Here is a 17700-nt window from a genome sequence, read left to right on the forward strand (position 1 = left end):
CTCCCCCTCTCTCCTTTCTCCCCCTCCCTCCCTCTCTCTTTCTTCCTTCTTTCTCCTCTCCCTTCTTTCTTTCTGTCCCTCTTCACCCCAGACTGTTCACTATGGACCCCCTTCAGTCCTTTGTGCTCCAGCCCCCTTGCTCTTCCACACCAGGGCTGGGGAGAGGCTCTCTGTGGGAGGAGGGCTGGCTGCTGCTCCCCCCTCCCCTCATGTCAGGCCACCCCTCCACCCCCGCGCCCTAAGGCCTTGCTGAGGATCTTAGCTCTATCTCAGCCAGACCCTAGGACTGTCATTGCTGCCTGGCATGGCCTCCTGGTCTCATCCCTGGCTTCCCTCAGCAAAAGGGTGAGGGGAGGATGATCTTCAGAATTGGGGCTGGGGGCACAGAGGGCCTCAGTGCCCCTCCTGTGGGAAGTCAGGGTTGCTGTGCCTCATTGACAGCTGCAGATTCTGAGCTCAGACTCCAAGCAGGTTGGTTTGGTCCGGCCTTCTCTTGTTCCCCTTTCCGTGGCTGGTGGAAGGGTGGTGGGCCTCAGGAGCCCAGCTCTGGGCCCATCTTGTTCAACCCCCTCATTTCACAGAGGAGGATCTGGGGGTCATACAGGCAGCAAGGAAGTGGCTGAGCCAGGATTCCAATTCGTGGCCCATGTACGTGACTGCCAGTCCGCTAGGAAAGTTGACCCCCCGTCTCCTGCCTCATCATTTTCCTCCCCTTGCTCTGTCCTTCACTCATATTTCTATCTAGAAAAGCAATGCATTGACTTGAAACTTAGAATGTTAGCACTGGGAAGGACCTTTGAGGTCATCTAGTTCAACCCTTCCCATTTTACAGAGGAGAAAAAGGAGGCTTAGAAAAGGGGACGTGACTTACTCAAGGTCACACAACTAGTTAAAGGCAGAGCAAGGACCAAACCATGGCTGCTTGCACTCTCACTCAAGGGTGCTTTCCATTGCCCGCCCGTGCCCCCATGCTGCCTCCCTCTCTTTAGCTCGTTTCCCACCTCCAGGCCATGTCCCATATCTGGAATGCTCTCTATCCTCCTTCCTCTCTTGGATTCCCTGGCTTCCTTCAAGGCTCCTCTCAAATCCCACCTTTTGCAGAGGCCTCTCCCAGTGCCCCCCAGCTGCTAGTTCCTCCCCCTCTCTGTGTATACCTTGTGTGTATGTGACTGCTTAATGTTGTGTCCCCCCTTTGACTGTAAGCCCCTTGAGGGCAGGTGCTGCTTTAGCCTTTCTTTGAACCCCGGCACTTAATGACGCGCCTGGGACATAGTAAGCCTGGTTGACTTACTAACCAATTGTTACAAGATTGCCAAGAGTTGGAGGTGGTTTAGACGCCGCCCTGTGTGGACACAGAGGAACCTTTGAGGTCCCACCCAGGCCTGTGACCCTCCGAGGTGGGCATCTCCCCTCACGGAAGGCCCCACTCCCCCTCCCGGCCCTCAGCCCACTTTCCCTGCCTTCCTTCTCTGTCCTCTACAGAACCTGGCCGGCCGGCTGAAGGAAAACATGGAGAAGCTGACGGAGGAGCGCGATCAACGCAGTGCCGCGGAGGGCCGGGAGAGAGAGCAAAACAAGCGTCTCCAGCGGCAGCTTCGTGACACCAAGGAGGAGATGGGAGAGCTGGCCAAAAAGGAGGCCGAGGCCAGCCGCAAGAAGCACGAGCTGGTAACTGTCCAGCTGGCCCGGGGAGGGTGGGGACAGCGGTCCGCGGTAGAGGTGCCCTGGTGGCATCCTCCCGGTCACCACGGCAACCCATAGCTGGAGGGGCCCCCGGGGGGGCCTCTTCTCCTCGCCGCACCTGGTAGGGACTGACCCTGCAAAGCAGGGGGTGGTGTGTGGGCCTCTCCTAAAACAGCCTTCTCCCTGCTGCACTGGTAGGGACTGACCCTGCAAAGCAGGGGGTGGGCGTGTGGGCCTCTCCTAAACCAGCCTTCTCCCCACTGCACTCTACGAGGCAGGGGGACTGCCCCTGCAGAGCAAGGGGTGGGCGTGTGTGGCGGGGGAGCCAGCTTTGTTGGACGGGAGAGAGGGTCCGGATGGTCTTACTGGGCCTAAGTCAGGTACAGGAGAGGGAGGGCTCAGCTGTTGCCTCCCGGCAGAGGAGCACTCAAACCCACAAGTGTGGCCTGGGGTCCTTTAAAGGGTGTTCTATCGAGCACGCAGGAGGGCTCCCATTGAGTTGTCGTTGGGCTGGTGGTACCGTGCCATGGATGGATCAGGGCAGGAGGGGGTGTCAGCCCAGGGGCTGGGATCCTCTCCCACAAAATGGTTGGCGGCTGTGCCCTCCCTAGGAGATGGACCTGGAGAGCCTGGAAGCAGCCAACCAGAGCCTGCAGGCAGACCTGAAGCTGGCCTTCAAGCGCATTGGGGACCTGCAGGCCGCCATCGAGGACGAGATGGAAAGCGATGACAATGAGGAGCTCATTAACAGGTATGTGGGAGGGGACCTGGGCCCGGGCGCCAGAGGATGAGAGGCAGAGACTCGGGCCATGTGGGGCCTCCTCCATCCTCCATCCTCTAGGGTCAGGCTGTAGAGAAAAGGAGGCAAGTTATCACCCGCTCCCCATTCCATCCTCCACACTGGGTGCCAGGCCCTGGTCACGAACCTGGGAAGCCCGTTGTCCTCGGACTGACTGTGAGATCGTAGCCTAGGTCTCAAAGGGACCTTGGGGCCAGCTGGTCCATTTCACAGATAGAGAAACTGAGAGCTCAGCAAGGTTAAAGTGACTTGCCCCTGGTTCCCCCACGGGTAGAGCTAAGATTTTTAACCCAGCCAAAAATTCGATTCCACATCCTTTCCTCTGTCCTCCATTGCCTCTTCCAGAGAAGCTGCCAGGGTGAGCGTCCCTTTCAGCCCTCTCCCACCCTCGCACCCCGTTCCCCATCCTACAGTGCTCCCCGCTCCCTCCCGGCTCTCAGCCTGCTCAGGATGAGTTATTCCCCTGTTTAGCCGTGTTTCCGATGGCGCCTGTCCCAGGCCGGGGAGAGCAGAGATTTAAGGGCCCGGCGCCTCGTTACTGTGCCAGCGATTTCCTCTCATAAAACCCACCCAGGGAACGGTTTAGCTGAGACAGATTTGTAGTCTCAGGCTGAGGAATCTGGAGGCTGGAGGATGGGACGCTGTGGGGCGAGGGGCCAGCCGCACTGTTCTCTCAGACTGGGCCTTTCTCCCCCCTCAGAAATTCTCCAATTTTCTTGTCCCACTCAGCCTCCCGTTTCCATAGCCCAAAGGGGTTCTTCCCTCTTGCCCAGTGAGCCAGGGCCCAGCGGCACCTGCCAGGTCACCCTGTATGGGCAGGAATGAAAGGGCACAACCTCTGGCAGAAGGTGGCATTGTGATGAGATCACAGCTGGAGAGCTGGTAGGGACCCCCGAGGCCACTCAGTCCAGTCCCCTCAGATGAGGAAACTGAGGCCTAGGGAGGTAAAGCAACTTCCCCAAGGTCCCTAAGTATTTAGTGATGGAACCTGGTTTTGAATTCAGGTCCCCTAACTGCAAACCAGCCAAAGGCAGGTCCAGGGGATGGCAGCAGCAGGGCAGCCCCCTCTCTCCCTCTCCCCACCTCGAGCCCCCTCCTCCCCTCTCCTTTCCACTCGGCTGTTGATTTGTCCACCCTCGTCCTCAGGCCCACCTTTGCCTTTATTTTTTATTTTTTTCCCATTTCCAGTTTGCAGGACATGGTGACAAAGTATCAGAAAAGAAAGACTAAGCTGTGAGGACCAAAGCATCTGCATTCTCTGTCTCTGTTGTGTGGCGTCTTCTAACCTTTGACTCCATGTTATCCCCCCACCCCTGGGGGGGGGGGGCACGCCGCTGCATGCAGCATGTGGGCACACATCTCGCCTTCTTTGTCGAGCCTCTAACTTTTAACACCCCCTCAGCACATCTTCTAAATGAGCCTTGAGCAGGGAGGGCTGGGCCCCAGAAGTTCGCTCGGGGTAGGGGACTCAGAAAATAGTGGTTACTAGGGGGTAGGGGCAGGTGGTCAGATGGTCGTCTCTGCTCTGGTACGGAAGCGACCCGGGGAGCAGAGACTGCCCCCTAGCACAGGGTCATAAGAGCTGACCCAGCGCCGCCAAGTCTGCCAAGCAGAACTCTCCACCACGTGTCCACAGCCTTCCTTTCACTGGGCTCCAGCTCCCCCCCCCCCCCCCACCGGGATTGTCTCTTCTCCTAGTTACAGCCAACCCCCCCACCCCTCCAGCCCAGGGGGTCTCAGCCTTTCTCACGTCATGGGCCTCTCGGGCAGTCCGATCAACCTAGCGGACCCCTTCTCAGAATAACGTTTTTTAAATAATTGAGAGAAATGATAAATTTCAGGGAGAGATGAGTGAAAATTAAGATGTGATTCCCCCCCGCCCCCATCTAAGTTCATGGACTCCCTGAAATCTTCCTGTAGGTCCCTTAGGGAGCCATGGACCCTCCAGGCTAAGAGCCCCAGTTCTGGCCTCTGTCCCTTAGTCTCTGTTCAGAGATTGGGGCGGAGTTGATCTCAATCTTTACTCCCACTTGGGGCCTGAACCAGAATGGAGGAAGCTAGGGCGCTGCTGTTTGCCAAAGGTCTCACTACCTCCTTTTGGCAGCCATAGGAGGCCACTCTAACGTCGTCGGCCTTGTCTGGAGAGAGCATTCATGCAAATAAGTACCAGCCCGCTGTCCCAAGACAGAGGCATGATAACAAATGCCAGGTGGAGGGGACTGGATTGCCTGTGGGTATCCTGGGCATTGGGAGAGCTGTGTGTGTGTGTGTGTGCGCGCGCGCGTGCGAGGCCACATCTGTCGGGCTGTACCAGGGAGCCAGGCCCATTCCCTTTTCCTTGCTCTTTGCAGAGAGGAGGGAGATGGCGGGCCCAGGAGAGCGGCTGGCTGGCCTCCATCCCTGGGCTCATGTGGGATCCGAGCGTGGCCCTGAGCCCCCTCCCCCATTCCTCCTGCTGGCCCCACAGGGCTCTTCCCAGGGCCAGGATGGGCTGGCAGGAGTGAAGAAATCCATAAGAGCTAATGATAAATGTAATAGTGTGTAACAGTGATAGAGGGCCGCTGGAGCCCGCTTGTCACACACAATTAATATACCCCGCCATTCTGTCTCCGTTTGTTTGTTCCCCCGTGATTTGGCTCCCAGTTAACTAATAGCACGCAAGCCTGGACATAAATTGTGTTTGACTCCAGGTTTAATTTTGGCCGTTTAAAAACTCCACTGCCCCCTGAGCCCGCCTGCCCCCAGAGTTTGTTTACCGGCCCTGATTGTTTTAAGGGAAAGGGCCCAAACAGCATCCTCGCTCCCGCCAGAGGAGGAGGAGAGGGTGGGCACTGGGCGCCCCAGTTGGCCGCCTGGAGTATAACGAGGAGGATTCTTATTCTGAGTCTGTAATTGCCTCCCGTGCGAGCTGAGCTGGTCCCTGCCACAGCCTGGCGTCTGAGAGCAGCTTTGTGGGGCAGGCTGATAAAATGTGCATTTAAGATGGTTCTCCTGAACAGCCCCATGCCTTAGCGGTTCCAGCTGCGGCCTCGATGATGCTGAGGAGCCGGAGCTGGCCCCAGCCTGGCCTGAGCCGTTCTGGGCCCCAGTGCTGAGTTATCGAGCGTGGAAAGGCGGGCCGGAAAATAATGTTTCGATTTACTTATAGATACAGTTGTTATTGCCATAACCTTAATGAAAGCAGTAAACAGCGCAGCATTAAGGGAGATTTATACAGAAATCCTTTTAACGTGTAGACATAGTTTCAGCCTGCATTCGGCACTGGTGATCAATACGGTTATGAACGGCAGTGATAAATTAGGGAGCTTTGAAGCGGGAGAGGGAGGGTTTGGGGGGGTTGGGTTTTTTTTTTTACACGGATGCATAAATCAGGTGGCATTGGTGTTCCGAGGGGCCCATGCACTGCTGTAAATCTGCCAGGCGTGGAGGGCACATGGCTTGCATTAGAGGGGTCTGGGCTGGCTGCTGCTAAACCCTGTTTACTCAGGGCTTCAGCAGGCCCTATCTTTGCTGTAACTTTGCATTTGACAGAAGCCCATAAAACCTACCTATTTATTCCTCCTTCCCAGGAGTTGGGCTCTCACATGGGCCCATAAGAGCGTCGGGTAGTGTTTGTGTGTGTGCGTGTGTGTGTGAGTGTGAGTGTGCATGTACATGTACATGTGTGCCTGTGTGTGGCTATTTATTCAAGAACATAATTCAAGAGAAGGGCCTCTCCTGGTGACACAAAGGAAATTTGTAACAAGGAGAAACCCTAGCATTTCTGTAGCAGAGAGATGTGGAAGAACTGGCAATTTTTTATTTTTTAGCTAAATTTCAGAAGCTTGTTTTTTTCCTTCCTCTATCAATCAGTCAATCAGCAAACGCTTATTAAGCACCTACTATGTGCCAGGCACAGGAATACAAAGGCAAAAATGCAGTCCTTGCCCACAAGGAGCTAATATGCTATCAGTGGAGATAACATAAGCACGTGTAATTATGTACAAAACACACATGAACAAATACAAAGTTATTTCAGGGAGGTGGCACCATTACCTGATGAGTGAGGGATAGGGAAAGGGGGTCGGGAAGGCCTTTTATAGAAGGGGGTGCCTCGGCTGGGCTTTGAAGGAATGAGGCATTCCTAGAGGTGGAGGTGAGGAAGATTTGCATCCCAGACACGGGGGCACAGCCTGTGCAGGGGCGAGAGATGGAGTCTGTGTGAGGAGCAGTCAGTTGGCCAGCTTGGCCGGAAGCTAGCAGGGGTGAAGAGGGGCAATGTATAATAAGCCTAGAAAGGTAGGTTGGGGCTGGATTGCGAAGGCTTTTCAATGTCAAACAGGGGAAGGGGGGGTGTTTGATGGTAGCATCACTATTGGAGTTTACTAAGCAAGGGTGTAGTATGGCCAGGCCTATACTGGGGGAATATTACATTAGCAGCCTTGCAGATGAATCCTTACCAGGAAGCTCCAGGGCTATAGCTTTTTTACTGTGGTTGCTTTCATCCGTCAACACCGAGGTCAAAATTTAGAGACCCTGGGCTTCCATGGGAAGGGGGTAAAGCTAAGAACTCCTCTGCCTGGCGGCGGAGGAGGAGGCACCCCGTGGCATAGGAGCAAGGAGTGGCAAGCAGGATGAAGGAAAGTCAAGCGCCCAGCCTGGGGCTCTGTGGGCATAGCTGTGTGTCCTGGAAAATCTAAACAGTATGCCCAGGCTCTCAGGCAATAGTTATGCTGTTTTCTCCTGCTCCTAAACCTGGCCTTCCTTTCTCTAGTACCTCATCAATCAACCAACCAGTCAACATGTATTCATTCAGCCCCTACTGTGTGCCAGGCACTGGGGATACCAAGACAATATGAAACAATCCCTACCTTCAAGAGGCTTACATTCTACTAGAATGGGGATGACCTTGAATCAGTCATTTATTAAATGCCTACTCTGTGCCAGGCACTATACTGGGCACTAGGGTTACAGAAACAAAAGTGAGCCAGTCGTTGTCCTCAAGGGGGCTTATACTCTACTGGAATGAGAGTAACCTGAAATCAATGACCAGACATTGGTTAAGTGACTGTCCTGTGCCAGGCACTAGGCTCTGGGGGTACAGGAACAGAAGTGAGCCAGTCCTTGCCCTCAGGGGGGCTTACATTCTATCTGTAGCTAAGAACAAGTTTGGGATGTGGCCTGAGCTGCCTTATCCTTGTAGGAGGCCTCCGCCCGGGAGAGCCCCTTCCAAAATCCAAGCAGGCCTCCAGGCTTAGCTAGACTTCCCACTATTTAAGGGCTCCAGGAGACTTTTCTGCTGTGGTCCCAGGATTGGCATCACAGTCACGGCATTTGGGGAAGGGCAGATGGGCCGCGTCCTTCTTGGAAAGGGACAGTCGAGAACCAGCGGGGCAGGTCTCTGCTGCCCTGATCCCAGATCCATATTTGAATGAGCCCAGGATGGCCCTTTCACAGAAAAGGGCCTAGGCTGGCTTAGTTGCTGGGCTTCCCTTCTGCCTGGGTTGTTAATGGGTCACACACAGTCTACTTCCTACCAGCAAAGCAGCGCCCGCTGTGGCATCTGTCTTTCTCTGGTGTGAGTTGGGGAGGTCATACAATTGTGTAACACAAAAGGAGGGCGGTCAGTCAATAAGAATTTATGAAGCACCTACTAAGTGCCAGGCACTGTGCCAAGTGCGAGACAAGGCCCCCTGCCGATGGTGTGAGCTGCCTCTAATCTGCCACCTTTTCCCACCTGTTTCCTCCCCTCCCGCTAAGAAGCATGCCTCCAACCCCGCCCCTGACCCCCGCCTCACGCCTGTCTTGCGGACCCTGTGTGACGTAACCTCCTCTCCTCCCTCCTTCCCTGGCCCTGTCTGTTTCTCTGTGTCTTGCCCGAGCAGTGAGGGCGACTCCGATGTGGACTCTGAGCTGGAAGATCGGGTGGATGGCGTCAAGTCTTGGTTGTCAAAAAACAAGGGGCCTTCCAAGGCTGCTTCAGATGACGGGAGCCTCAAGAGCTCCAGGTGAGTGAGCGGCGGCGGTCAGCTGGCCGAGGGGCCGCTGGGGGGGGGGGCAGGCACCGCGGGGCAGGGGCGCACAGTCACAGCGAGGAACGTGCCAGCGGGTCTCTTTCCAAGTCCTCCTTGGGGGAGGTGCTTTGCCCGGCTCTAGAGAGTGGGGTTTACCATGGGGCCTGAGCAGAGTGAATCATTCCCACGTCGGTGACTCAACAATGCTTGTACGTGTCACGCAGGGATTCTGAGGGTGGGAATTTTCCAGGATTTTCCTGGGTCAGTGAGACTGGGTGCACCGGGTTATTCAGGGTCCCCTCCTAGTCTGGGTCTTACTCTCCCCAGGTGTGTTTGCTTTAACCCTTTCCTGTTTCAGTGGCAGGCCTTGAGTCTGAGATGGGGTTGGCTTCCGTAATCTGCGACCACCTGATAGGGTGATCTTTCGGGGCCAGGGCCAGGATGGGGAGCTTGGGGGCAGGAGTTCACAGTCAAGGCCCCAGGTCCACAGGCCACGGCACTTGCTTGTTATTTGGGATTTCTGGGGCTTCAGTAGCAATGAAATCAAAGGCTCTCAGTGCCAACAGGTCCCCAGTGAGTTCACAGTTCCTCTCCTCTCCCTCACCTGGTCAGCCCCAATGCCTTGGTCATCTTGGACACCAAAAAGCTCCTTCTGAAACAGGCACTAAAACCGGCTGCCAGGGTTTAGGAGAACCCTGCTACCCCTTTTCCCTGTGCTTATTACTCATCTTCAGTCTCCCTATCTTTTTCTGGAGTGTGGGTCCTCTTGCCACCCCTCTCCTGGAGATCAGTGGCAGTCTCTTGCCTCCCTACCTAACGTGGCGGCCAAGAAGAGGGGCAGCTCTCTGTCCCCCTCCTGGCTGTTTGGCATATTCCCCGTGCTTCTGTCCCTGCCAGCTCCCCCCAGCCCCAAACTTTTCCACCCCCACCGGGCACAAAATAAGCTGCTCTCGGGTTAGTGTGATGCCAACTGGGCCGAGGAGCAGAAGCAATTTCCCGCCTGGCTCCTCCACTCCCTCCTGAATCCGGACCCCTCACCACCAGCGCCCAGTGGCCGCCTCTAATTGGTTTAATTTATTCGGCCGAGCAACATTTTGTTGTTGTAGATAATGCCTCCATCCCCGCCCCACTGCCATCCGTCTGGGAGCTGCGTGAGGCTCCAGGTAGTTGACAATGAAATAAATTGAACTAAACGTTTTAGAGGGGGGAAAAGTGATGGAATAGAACAATAGTCTAATTTACATGACATTCTCCGCGAAGCTATTTTCACTGACGCAAATTATTTTGCTTCATTTCCTGCGAAGCTCTCCCTCTGCCTTTGCCAGGGCTACTGCTGTTCTCCCCTCCCCTCCCTCCTCCTGGGTCTTTATTGTCGGGTTTAATGCCTGTTCTTTTGTGTGTCTCTCTCCCCCTCTTCCTCCTTCATCTGCCCACCCCGGCGCTCTCTTCTCTGGGCCTCGCGGCTCTCTCTTAGACTGTCTCTCAACACAGTTCCCAAGGAGGGCAAGGGTGTGGAGGAGAGGCCAGCCTCTGCCCTGAGCTCCCTGAGCTACCGAAAGCGGCTCACCCTCAAGGACTCCATCGGGGGCACCGGGGACGAGGAGTCCCTCTTCACCACGCTCAGTGAGCGGGCGGCCTCCCCCGAGCGGCCCCCACGGAGGCCCCGCCGAGGCCCAGGTGGCGGCCAGGCCAGCCCCGGTAAGAAGGCCGAAGATGCGGACGACGGCAGCTCTGTCCTCTCGGAGGTCAGGAGCCGGGTGAGCCGGGGGCTGGAGAAAAGGTGGGGGTCTGACTTTGATCGGGCCTCCACCGTCTCGGCCCCCGTCAGCCGGGCCTCCTCGGCCACGCGGCGCGACGCCCGGGAGGAGGAGGCCTGGTCGTCCTTCAGCTTCTCGCTGTCAGGGTCTCCCAGCTCACGCCGAAGCACCTCCCGGCTGGAGGGCCTCCCCAGCACCCTCAGCCCTTGCTTGAGCAGGGCCTCTGGCTTCGGGCGGGAGAGTCCCAGTCCCCGCCCGACCCTAGGCCGGAGCTGCCTGGATGACTGGGAGGACGACGGAGCCAGCGCAGCTCCGAGCGATCTGCACTCTCAATATAGCCACCCCTCGCTGGCCCGCAGCCTCTCGGTGCCGCCCCGGCCCCAGACCGCCGCCTCCGACGAGCCTGCCGGCTCCGTCATCCGCCCTGTCAGGCACCATTCCTACTTGGACCCGGACCTGGAGGCTGCCATCCAGGAGGTCTTGAGCTACAAGCCCACCGAGTTCAAGCGGAGCAGCCTGCAGCCGGACTCAGACGAGGATGACCGCAAGAGCGTCCGCAGCGCCCGGAGCGCCCAGCTGGGCGCCGGTGGGGCAGAGCGGGCCGCCACCATCCGCCGCTCGGCCTCGGCCGCTGACGTGTCCAGGTCACGGAGCAGACACAAGGGCCGGGCCAAGAAGAAGAGCCGTAGCAGCAGCAGCAGCAGCAGCAGCTCAGGGTCCGAGCACTCCTCCGAGGGGAAACACCGGAGTAAGGCCCGTTCCCGGAGGAGCAAGAAGAAATCCAAGAAGAGGAAGAAGAGGAAGGAGAGCGCCGCCGCGGCCTCCTCCTCCTCCTCCTCCGAGACGTCCTCGTCCTCGTCCTCCAGCGGCTCCACCGTCTCCTGCCGCAGCGGCTCCAGCGTCAAGAAGGGCCCGGAAGGGGCGGGGCCGGCCTCGGAGGGCGGGGGCCGAGCCGGCAGACTGTCCAAGGAGGAGAAGAAGCAAGAGAAGAAGCGGAAGAAGGAGGTGGACAGCTTGATGATGCGCTACCTGTACCGGCCCGAGAGCGACTGATGCAGTAGGTGGCCTCCCACGCGGAGAGCAGCATGCGTGTGCTGTCGGGGTGCGCCGCAGCCCCACCTACTAATAGTCACTCACGTCTTCTGCAGGCCTGAGAGAATTCCCGTCTGTCCGGCGGGAGGTGCCTCAGTTTCCTTCCCTGTAAAATGAGGGGGTAGGACTCGATGGCCTGCGGCACTCTAGATCTAGGATTCCTATGACTCTTGGCCTCGGCTTCCTCCTCTGTAAAATGGGGGCATCAGACTCACTGTCCACTAAGTTCTGTCCTGTCTTCACTGCTAGGGCCCTGTGCTTCTCCTCCTCTTCTGCCTCGGCCTTTCTTACAGACTAAAGTCTGGCTATTTTAAGCAATCGTTCTCAGCCCTTGGCACACACAGTTACAACATCTGGTGCCAGGAGAGAGATGGCATGGGTACCTTGGGTGCCAGGCAGCTTTTTTGAGTGGCGAGAGGTTTTCTGTGCCCCAGGGGAGGGAGTGCTCAGATGCCCAAGGTGGGCATTGACATGTCAGGGGTAGTGAAATATATCTTGTCCTTTGCCCGACTTATTCCTTCCTCTATGCATCAGCTTCTTGCCATGGGTACTGATGGCAAGGGGACATTGCACCACCTTCAGTGGGGCCAAATAAACCAAACCAGGCTTATTCCATCTCTGGAATGGGAACGCAGGGCCCACACAACTGAAGCCCATCGGCCTTTGCATCTGACCCAAGAGTGGCCTTAGTTTCTTCCTTTTCCCTAGTCTTAAGCATGGCTGTGGTCACAGAAGACCCATCTCTGATGCTTACTACCCATGTAACTTTGGGCAAGTCACCCTCCCTTCCTCAGTTTCCCCCTCTGTAAAATGAAGGGGCTGGATTTCATGGCCTTTGAGGACCTTTGAAATTTATATAAAATCTCCCAATTGCTTCCCAGCTTTAGCATTCATTGTTGGGTTTCTGAGCAGGAAATTTGAATAATGACCCTTTGCCTCCCACCACTTGAGTTTTCCTGTTTCCCTCTGAGATGGAAGACCCCTGGACAGTCTTGCCCCATCTGCTGAGGCTTCCTCCATGTTCCTTATCCCTGGCTAGCTAAAGGCCTTTCTGGGCCACCTCTCCCTGGCTTGTTTTCTTTCTCTCCTGCCCTGTCCCCTGGTAGGGGGCAGCAAGGAGGGCAGCTTCAGCCACCACTGTCTTCAGAGGCAGGACAAGAAAGGGTGACTTCAGCAGGAAATCACGGCTTCCAGTAGAGCCCATTGACACCCTCCCTAGCCAGCTGTGATCTAGAAGCCCAGGCCTTCTTGACCCTCGGGGATCTCTCCAGACCTCTGTTTGTATCTGGACTCATGCACTAACAAGCACTTTCTGCATGCTGTGTGCGTTTGTGGGCGAGCCCCGTTTGATCAAAAGCAGGGTGGGTTCATGGTACACTTCCTCTGATTCTGGTTGGGATGTATCTAGTGGTGACCAGTTGGGTGCCTTTGAGGACGATAACGAGAGAAAATGTGCTTACCTTGCAGCATGTGAGTTCAGGGTCTGTGTCAGGATGGGACAATGGAACAGGTCCTTAATGCCTTCCCGGGGGCCCTGGGGACTCAGTGATTCTTCCAGAACAAAACCAAATACTCGAGATCCCTTAGACTGCTCCCCATTCTCCAGGGCTGCCCTGAAAGCCAGGGGAAGGGGCCCTTTGGCACAGCCTCCTTTCAGTCCAGGACTTGGCAATCTGATGAATTCTGTGGATCCCTCTCAGGAGAGTTTTTAAATGCATAAAATGAGATACCTGCATTACAAAGGAAACCAATTCTATTGGAAGAGTTATAGAAACATATTTTAAAAACAAGTTCACGGACCCCAGGTGAAGAGTCTCTGCTCTCGTCCATGCTCGTTGTCTCATCTTTGCTTCTGAGAGGCACAGTGTTAGGAGGGGGTGCTTGGGAGAACTCAGGAAGGCTGGTAGTGCTGGGGAGAGAGAGACCGTCAGCTCCACAGGGAACAAAGCCGTGATGCCAGGAGAGAAGCAGGAGACAAAATGTCGGGCCTGCCATCCTAGCAAAGCGTCTTCCCCAGTGGGGCTCCTTATGGACCTTGCCCTCTTGGCGCTGAATGCCCATTGGCATATGGATCAGAAGCAGCCTGAGTTTAGTAGGTGGAGTCCTGTACTTGGAGTCAGTAATACCTGGGTTCAAATCCCACTCCAGGCTCTTAGTAAATGTGCGTGACCTTGGGCAAGTTCTTCAGTTTTTCTGAGCCTCGGTTTCCTCATCTGCCAAATGGGTCAAATAATAGCATCTACATCACAGGGTTGTTATATGGATCAAATGAGATAATGTATGGAAAATGTCCTACAAAAAAAGTACTGTAAACATTATTATTATCATTATTATTATTATTATTATGTCATCTTTTTGTTTTTTTAACCAGACTTGTGATTTCATCTACCAATGGGTCTTCTCTACAAATTATAGTCTTAGGCATTTCCTCGGACAAGTGATTGGCTCGGTAGGGGTCAGAGGTGGGATTTGCACTAGAACTTTCTGACTCCCAAGTGTTACATTATTACAAAGCTACCAGGGTGAGGCAAGCATGACATAGGACATCGAGAGCTAGCCTTGTAGCCAGGAAGACCTGAGTTCAAACCTACCAGCGCTGACCCATCCTGGCTGTGTGACCCTGGGCAAGTCACATCACTTCTCAATGACCTAGGTGACAGCATGCCTTGGGAGGAGGAGTTCCCTGTACAAATGAAAATCACAAGTCTAGGTCCTATCTCTCTCAAGATAAGATCATACATTTAAAGCCTTAGAGATTATCTAGTCCAGTTCAAAGGAAGTAGCAGGTGAATAGAGGTTAAATGACTTACCCAAGGCCACACAGGTACTAAGTGGAAGAGACAGGTTTGAACCCAGGTCCTTTGATTCTAAAACCAGTGCTTCTTTCATCTGGGGAGTAAACCCAAAGCTGCAAGGGTAGAATTGGGGGTGGGGAGCAGTGTCAGGCCTGGGCATGGGCATCATTAGCTCTGAGCCCCCTGTCCCCTTTGATAACCTGGGCAGTGAGATCAGTAACCAAAAATTCCCATTCTCCTGCCAACTCAGAAACATTTCCCAAGGCCCTTCTCCTCACGTGGTAAACAGGAGCAGATCTGGAGTTCTTTTACACTGTCACCTTAGGGAATTGGAGTCTCCCATCAGTACAGTCAGCGTTAGGCCAGAACCAAACCACTTAGCTGGGAAGCCAGGAAGGGAACCCATCAGAACCTAGTTGGCACAAGGCCCTCACCGGCACGGGGGTGGATAAACTGGCGGGGGGAGTGGTGGAGAAGGAGGCCTGATTTCCCATCTGGTGACAGAGACCAGAGAGAATTCAGGGCACGGAGGCTGCAACGAAGGGGAGGGGGGAGGGGTACTTGCCACTACAGGCTCTTCCAGCAGGAATTAGTGTGTGTGCCAAATTGTTCTCGACAGCCCTGAACGAGAGATGCCGGCTCAGCTCTCTGGGAAGAAGGCTTTTTAAACAATTTGGTTAAAATGTTCAGAATGGAAAGGGTGCAGCGGCTGGATGCCAAAGGGCCTTCTCCACCATGACACTGGGAAAGTCGATTTGAGAATCCCCTAGGTAGTGGGCCAGAGGGGCGAGGAATTTAATAATAGCTAACATTTATGTAGGCCCTACTGTGTGCCAGGCACTGTGCTGAGCACTTTACAATTATCATCTCATTTAGTCCTCACAGCAACCTTGGGAGGTCGGTGCTTTTATTATCCCCTGTTTTACAGATGAAGAAACTGAGGCAGACAGCGGCTAAGTTGACTTGCCCAGGGTCACACAACTAGTAAATGTCTGAGGCCAAATTTGAACTCGGGTCATCCTGACTCCAGGCCTGGCACTTTAGCCACTGTACTACCTAGCATCTGTTCTCCCGGGCCCGCCAGCTTCTGGCTGCTTTTATAGCACAGAATGACAGTTTAGATAATCTAGGACTCTAGGTCTGTCTGATAACGCTAAGGATACAGGAGCAGAAGCTACAGCCTCCAGATCAGAAGTCCAGAGAAGGAGGGAAACCCAGAGCCTTAGTTTAGGTCAGTTCAGTTTGTACAAGCTAAGCTCCCCCCACTCCCACCCCATTCACACTTGGATCTTACTCCCAGCCTCCCGTTTTAGGGCACAAACCAGACCAGCTCCCCTCTTTCGCCTCTTCTCAGTAGATGCCCCTGCTTCTCTCATCTCATATCACAGCCAGGGGTGGGGAACCTGCGGTCTGCACTTGAGGACCTAGAGGGCCACATATAGCCTTGAGGCCGCAGGTTCCCCACCCCTGCATCAGACCATCAGCAAGCTTTGGGTGTCTTTCTGAAAACCAGGAAACTCATTAATGCAGAATCCAGACAACTAGAAAGCTATAAAACAGAGTCTCTTAACATGGAGACCATGAACTTACTTTAAAATAATGTGAATTTTAAACTATTTAAAATATACCTCTATACATAGATATAATTGGTTTCATTATAATCTTCTGTATTTTATTTTCTGCATTTAAAAACTTGGTTCTGTAGGCTTCCCCAGACTGCCACCTAAGGGGTCCAGGACACAACAAAGGTTAAGAATCCCAGCTTTTAAAAAATGCAGTACTAGGCTATAATAATTCATGTTTGAAAGATGTGGCCCTCGGGCGCTATTAGAACCCAGAGTGCCTTCTGAATCATCAAAGGTGGCTCTTTGGTGGTGTTCTTTGTTTTATATATTTTATCATATTCAAATTCCTTGAAGACTGGGAGCTCGTGCATAGAATATGGTTCATTCTATTCACTAGAATACTCGATTCTCCACATTTTCCCGACAGACTTTGTGCCCACTGGGCAATGGCCCAGGTCAGAGATCTGGTAGGGGAGACTGACTTTTTCTTGTACTCTGCTGAAAGCCACTGACTGGCCCAGAATAGGTTTCATGTCTCCAGGATAGAAGAAAGAGGTGGGGTGCCTCTAGATGGGAATACTTTGGCACTAGCATAGTGCCTGATTACCTAAGTACCAATAATGTTTATTGGATGAATGGATGAATGATATTGTTCTGCAGAGTCACATCTCCCAGGATCAGCCATTTTGCTTGGGTGTAGTTGGAAGGGCCAGGGGGAATAGGAAACTGCCTTCTCCAATTAAACATTTATTAAACACCTACTGTGTGTAAGGTGCCATGCTGGCTCCAGGAGCTTCAAAGACCAAATGAAAAACTATTCTTGCCTGCAATACACTTACATTCTACTTCCGTACATAAACACAATTATGTCACAGGATGATTTGAGGATGGGAGGAAATGAAAAGAGGGAAATTAGGAAAGGCCTCCTAGAAGAGGTGGCAATTGAACTGAGTCTTGAATGGGGCTAAAAATTCTAAGAGGCACAGGTGAAGAGGGTGTTCATGGGGTTGCAAGCACAGAATTAGGAGATGGAGCACTGAGTTCAGGGAGCAGGTAGGAGGACAGTTTGGCTAGGACGTGAGATATATGAAAGGGGTCATATGAGGTAAGCCTGGAAAGGTAAGTAGGGCCAGGTGATGGAGAGCTTTAAATGCCAAACCAAGGAATTTGTATTTTATCCTACAGGCAATAGGGAGCCATTGAATATTCTCCTTCCCAGGTGAGATCTTTGCGTTGTGTGATGTGGTGATGATCACAGGACTTCCGTTCATCTAAATTGTCATTCTGTATTGTGAAAGCGTCAGGAGCCACAGCCAGAAGCTGGTGGGGAGGGGTGAGGTCCAGGGCACGGGAGCTCAGGGTTACAGGGCTGGAGCAAATAAGATAGCTTAGCACAGTGCCTGGCACATAGTAGGCATTTAATAAATGTTTATTGACTGACTAAGACATAATGACAATGAGCCCAGGTTTGAAGTCAAGAGAACCTAAGTTAATCTCCCACCTCAGATAATTACTAGTTGTATGACCTTAGGCAAGTTATTTCAGGGCAGCTGGAGAAAGCACTGAGCCTGAAGTCAGGAGGTCTTGAATTCAAATCTGGAATTAGACACTTGCTGTGTGACCCTGGGCAAGTCACTTAACACTGCCTCAGTTCCTCATCTGTAAAATGATCTAGAGAAAGAAATGGCAAACCTCTCTAGTATCTGTGCCATGAAAACCCCAAATGGGGTCACAAAGAGTAGGACGTGACTGAAAACAAGTGAACAGCAACAAAAACAACAAGAAGTTGTTTTATTTTATCTCTGGGCTCTACTGTGTGCTAGGCAGTGTGCTAAGTGGTAGAAATAGAAAGGTCCCTGCCCTCCTGGAGCTTCTATTCCCTTTTTTTTTTCTTTTTTTTTTTTTTTAGTGACTTACGCAGGGTCACACAGCTAGTAAGTGTCTCAAGCCAGATTTGAACTCAGGTCCTCCCAACTCCAGGTCTGGTGCTCTATGCACTGTACCACCTAGCTGCCT

At 53.7% G+C, this 17700-nt stretch overlaps 1 protein-coding gene across 11 annotated transcripts in view; it reads left to right on the forward strand.

Moving 5' to 3' along the window:
- MYO18A (myosin XVIIIA) overlaps positions 1-17700 on the forward strand; it is a 158616-nt gene that overhangs the window by 138876 nt on the left and 2040 nt on the right. For 7 of the 11 annotated variants that reach the window (XM_027861948.1, XM_027861951.1, XM_027861950.1 and 4 more), the window contains 4 exons: positions 1483-1668; positions 2295-2434; positions 3671-3715; positions 8347-8469. In XM_027861948.1, the coding sequence (XP_027717749.1) occupies positions 1483-1668; positions 2295-2434; positions 3671-3715; positions 8347-8469 (494 nt within the window). Of the gene's footprint in view, positions 1-1482; positions 1669-2294; positions 2435-3670; positions 3716-8346; positions 8470-16869; positions 16904-17700 lie in introns of all 11 variants that reach the window. The other 4 variants (XM_027861954.1, XM_027861953.1, XM_027861959.1 and 1 more) reach the window with 2 other exon arrangements.

Source organism: Vombatus ursinus, unplaced genomic scaffold, assembly GCF_900497805.2.
Source record: "Vombatus ursinus unplaced genomic scaffold, bare-nosed wombat genome assembly UNPS02014768.1, whole genome shotgun sequence".
Classification (NCBI taxonomy): domain Eukaryota; kingdom Metazoa; phylum Chordata; class Mammalia; order Diprotodontia; family Vombatidae; genus Vombatus; species Vombatus ursinus.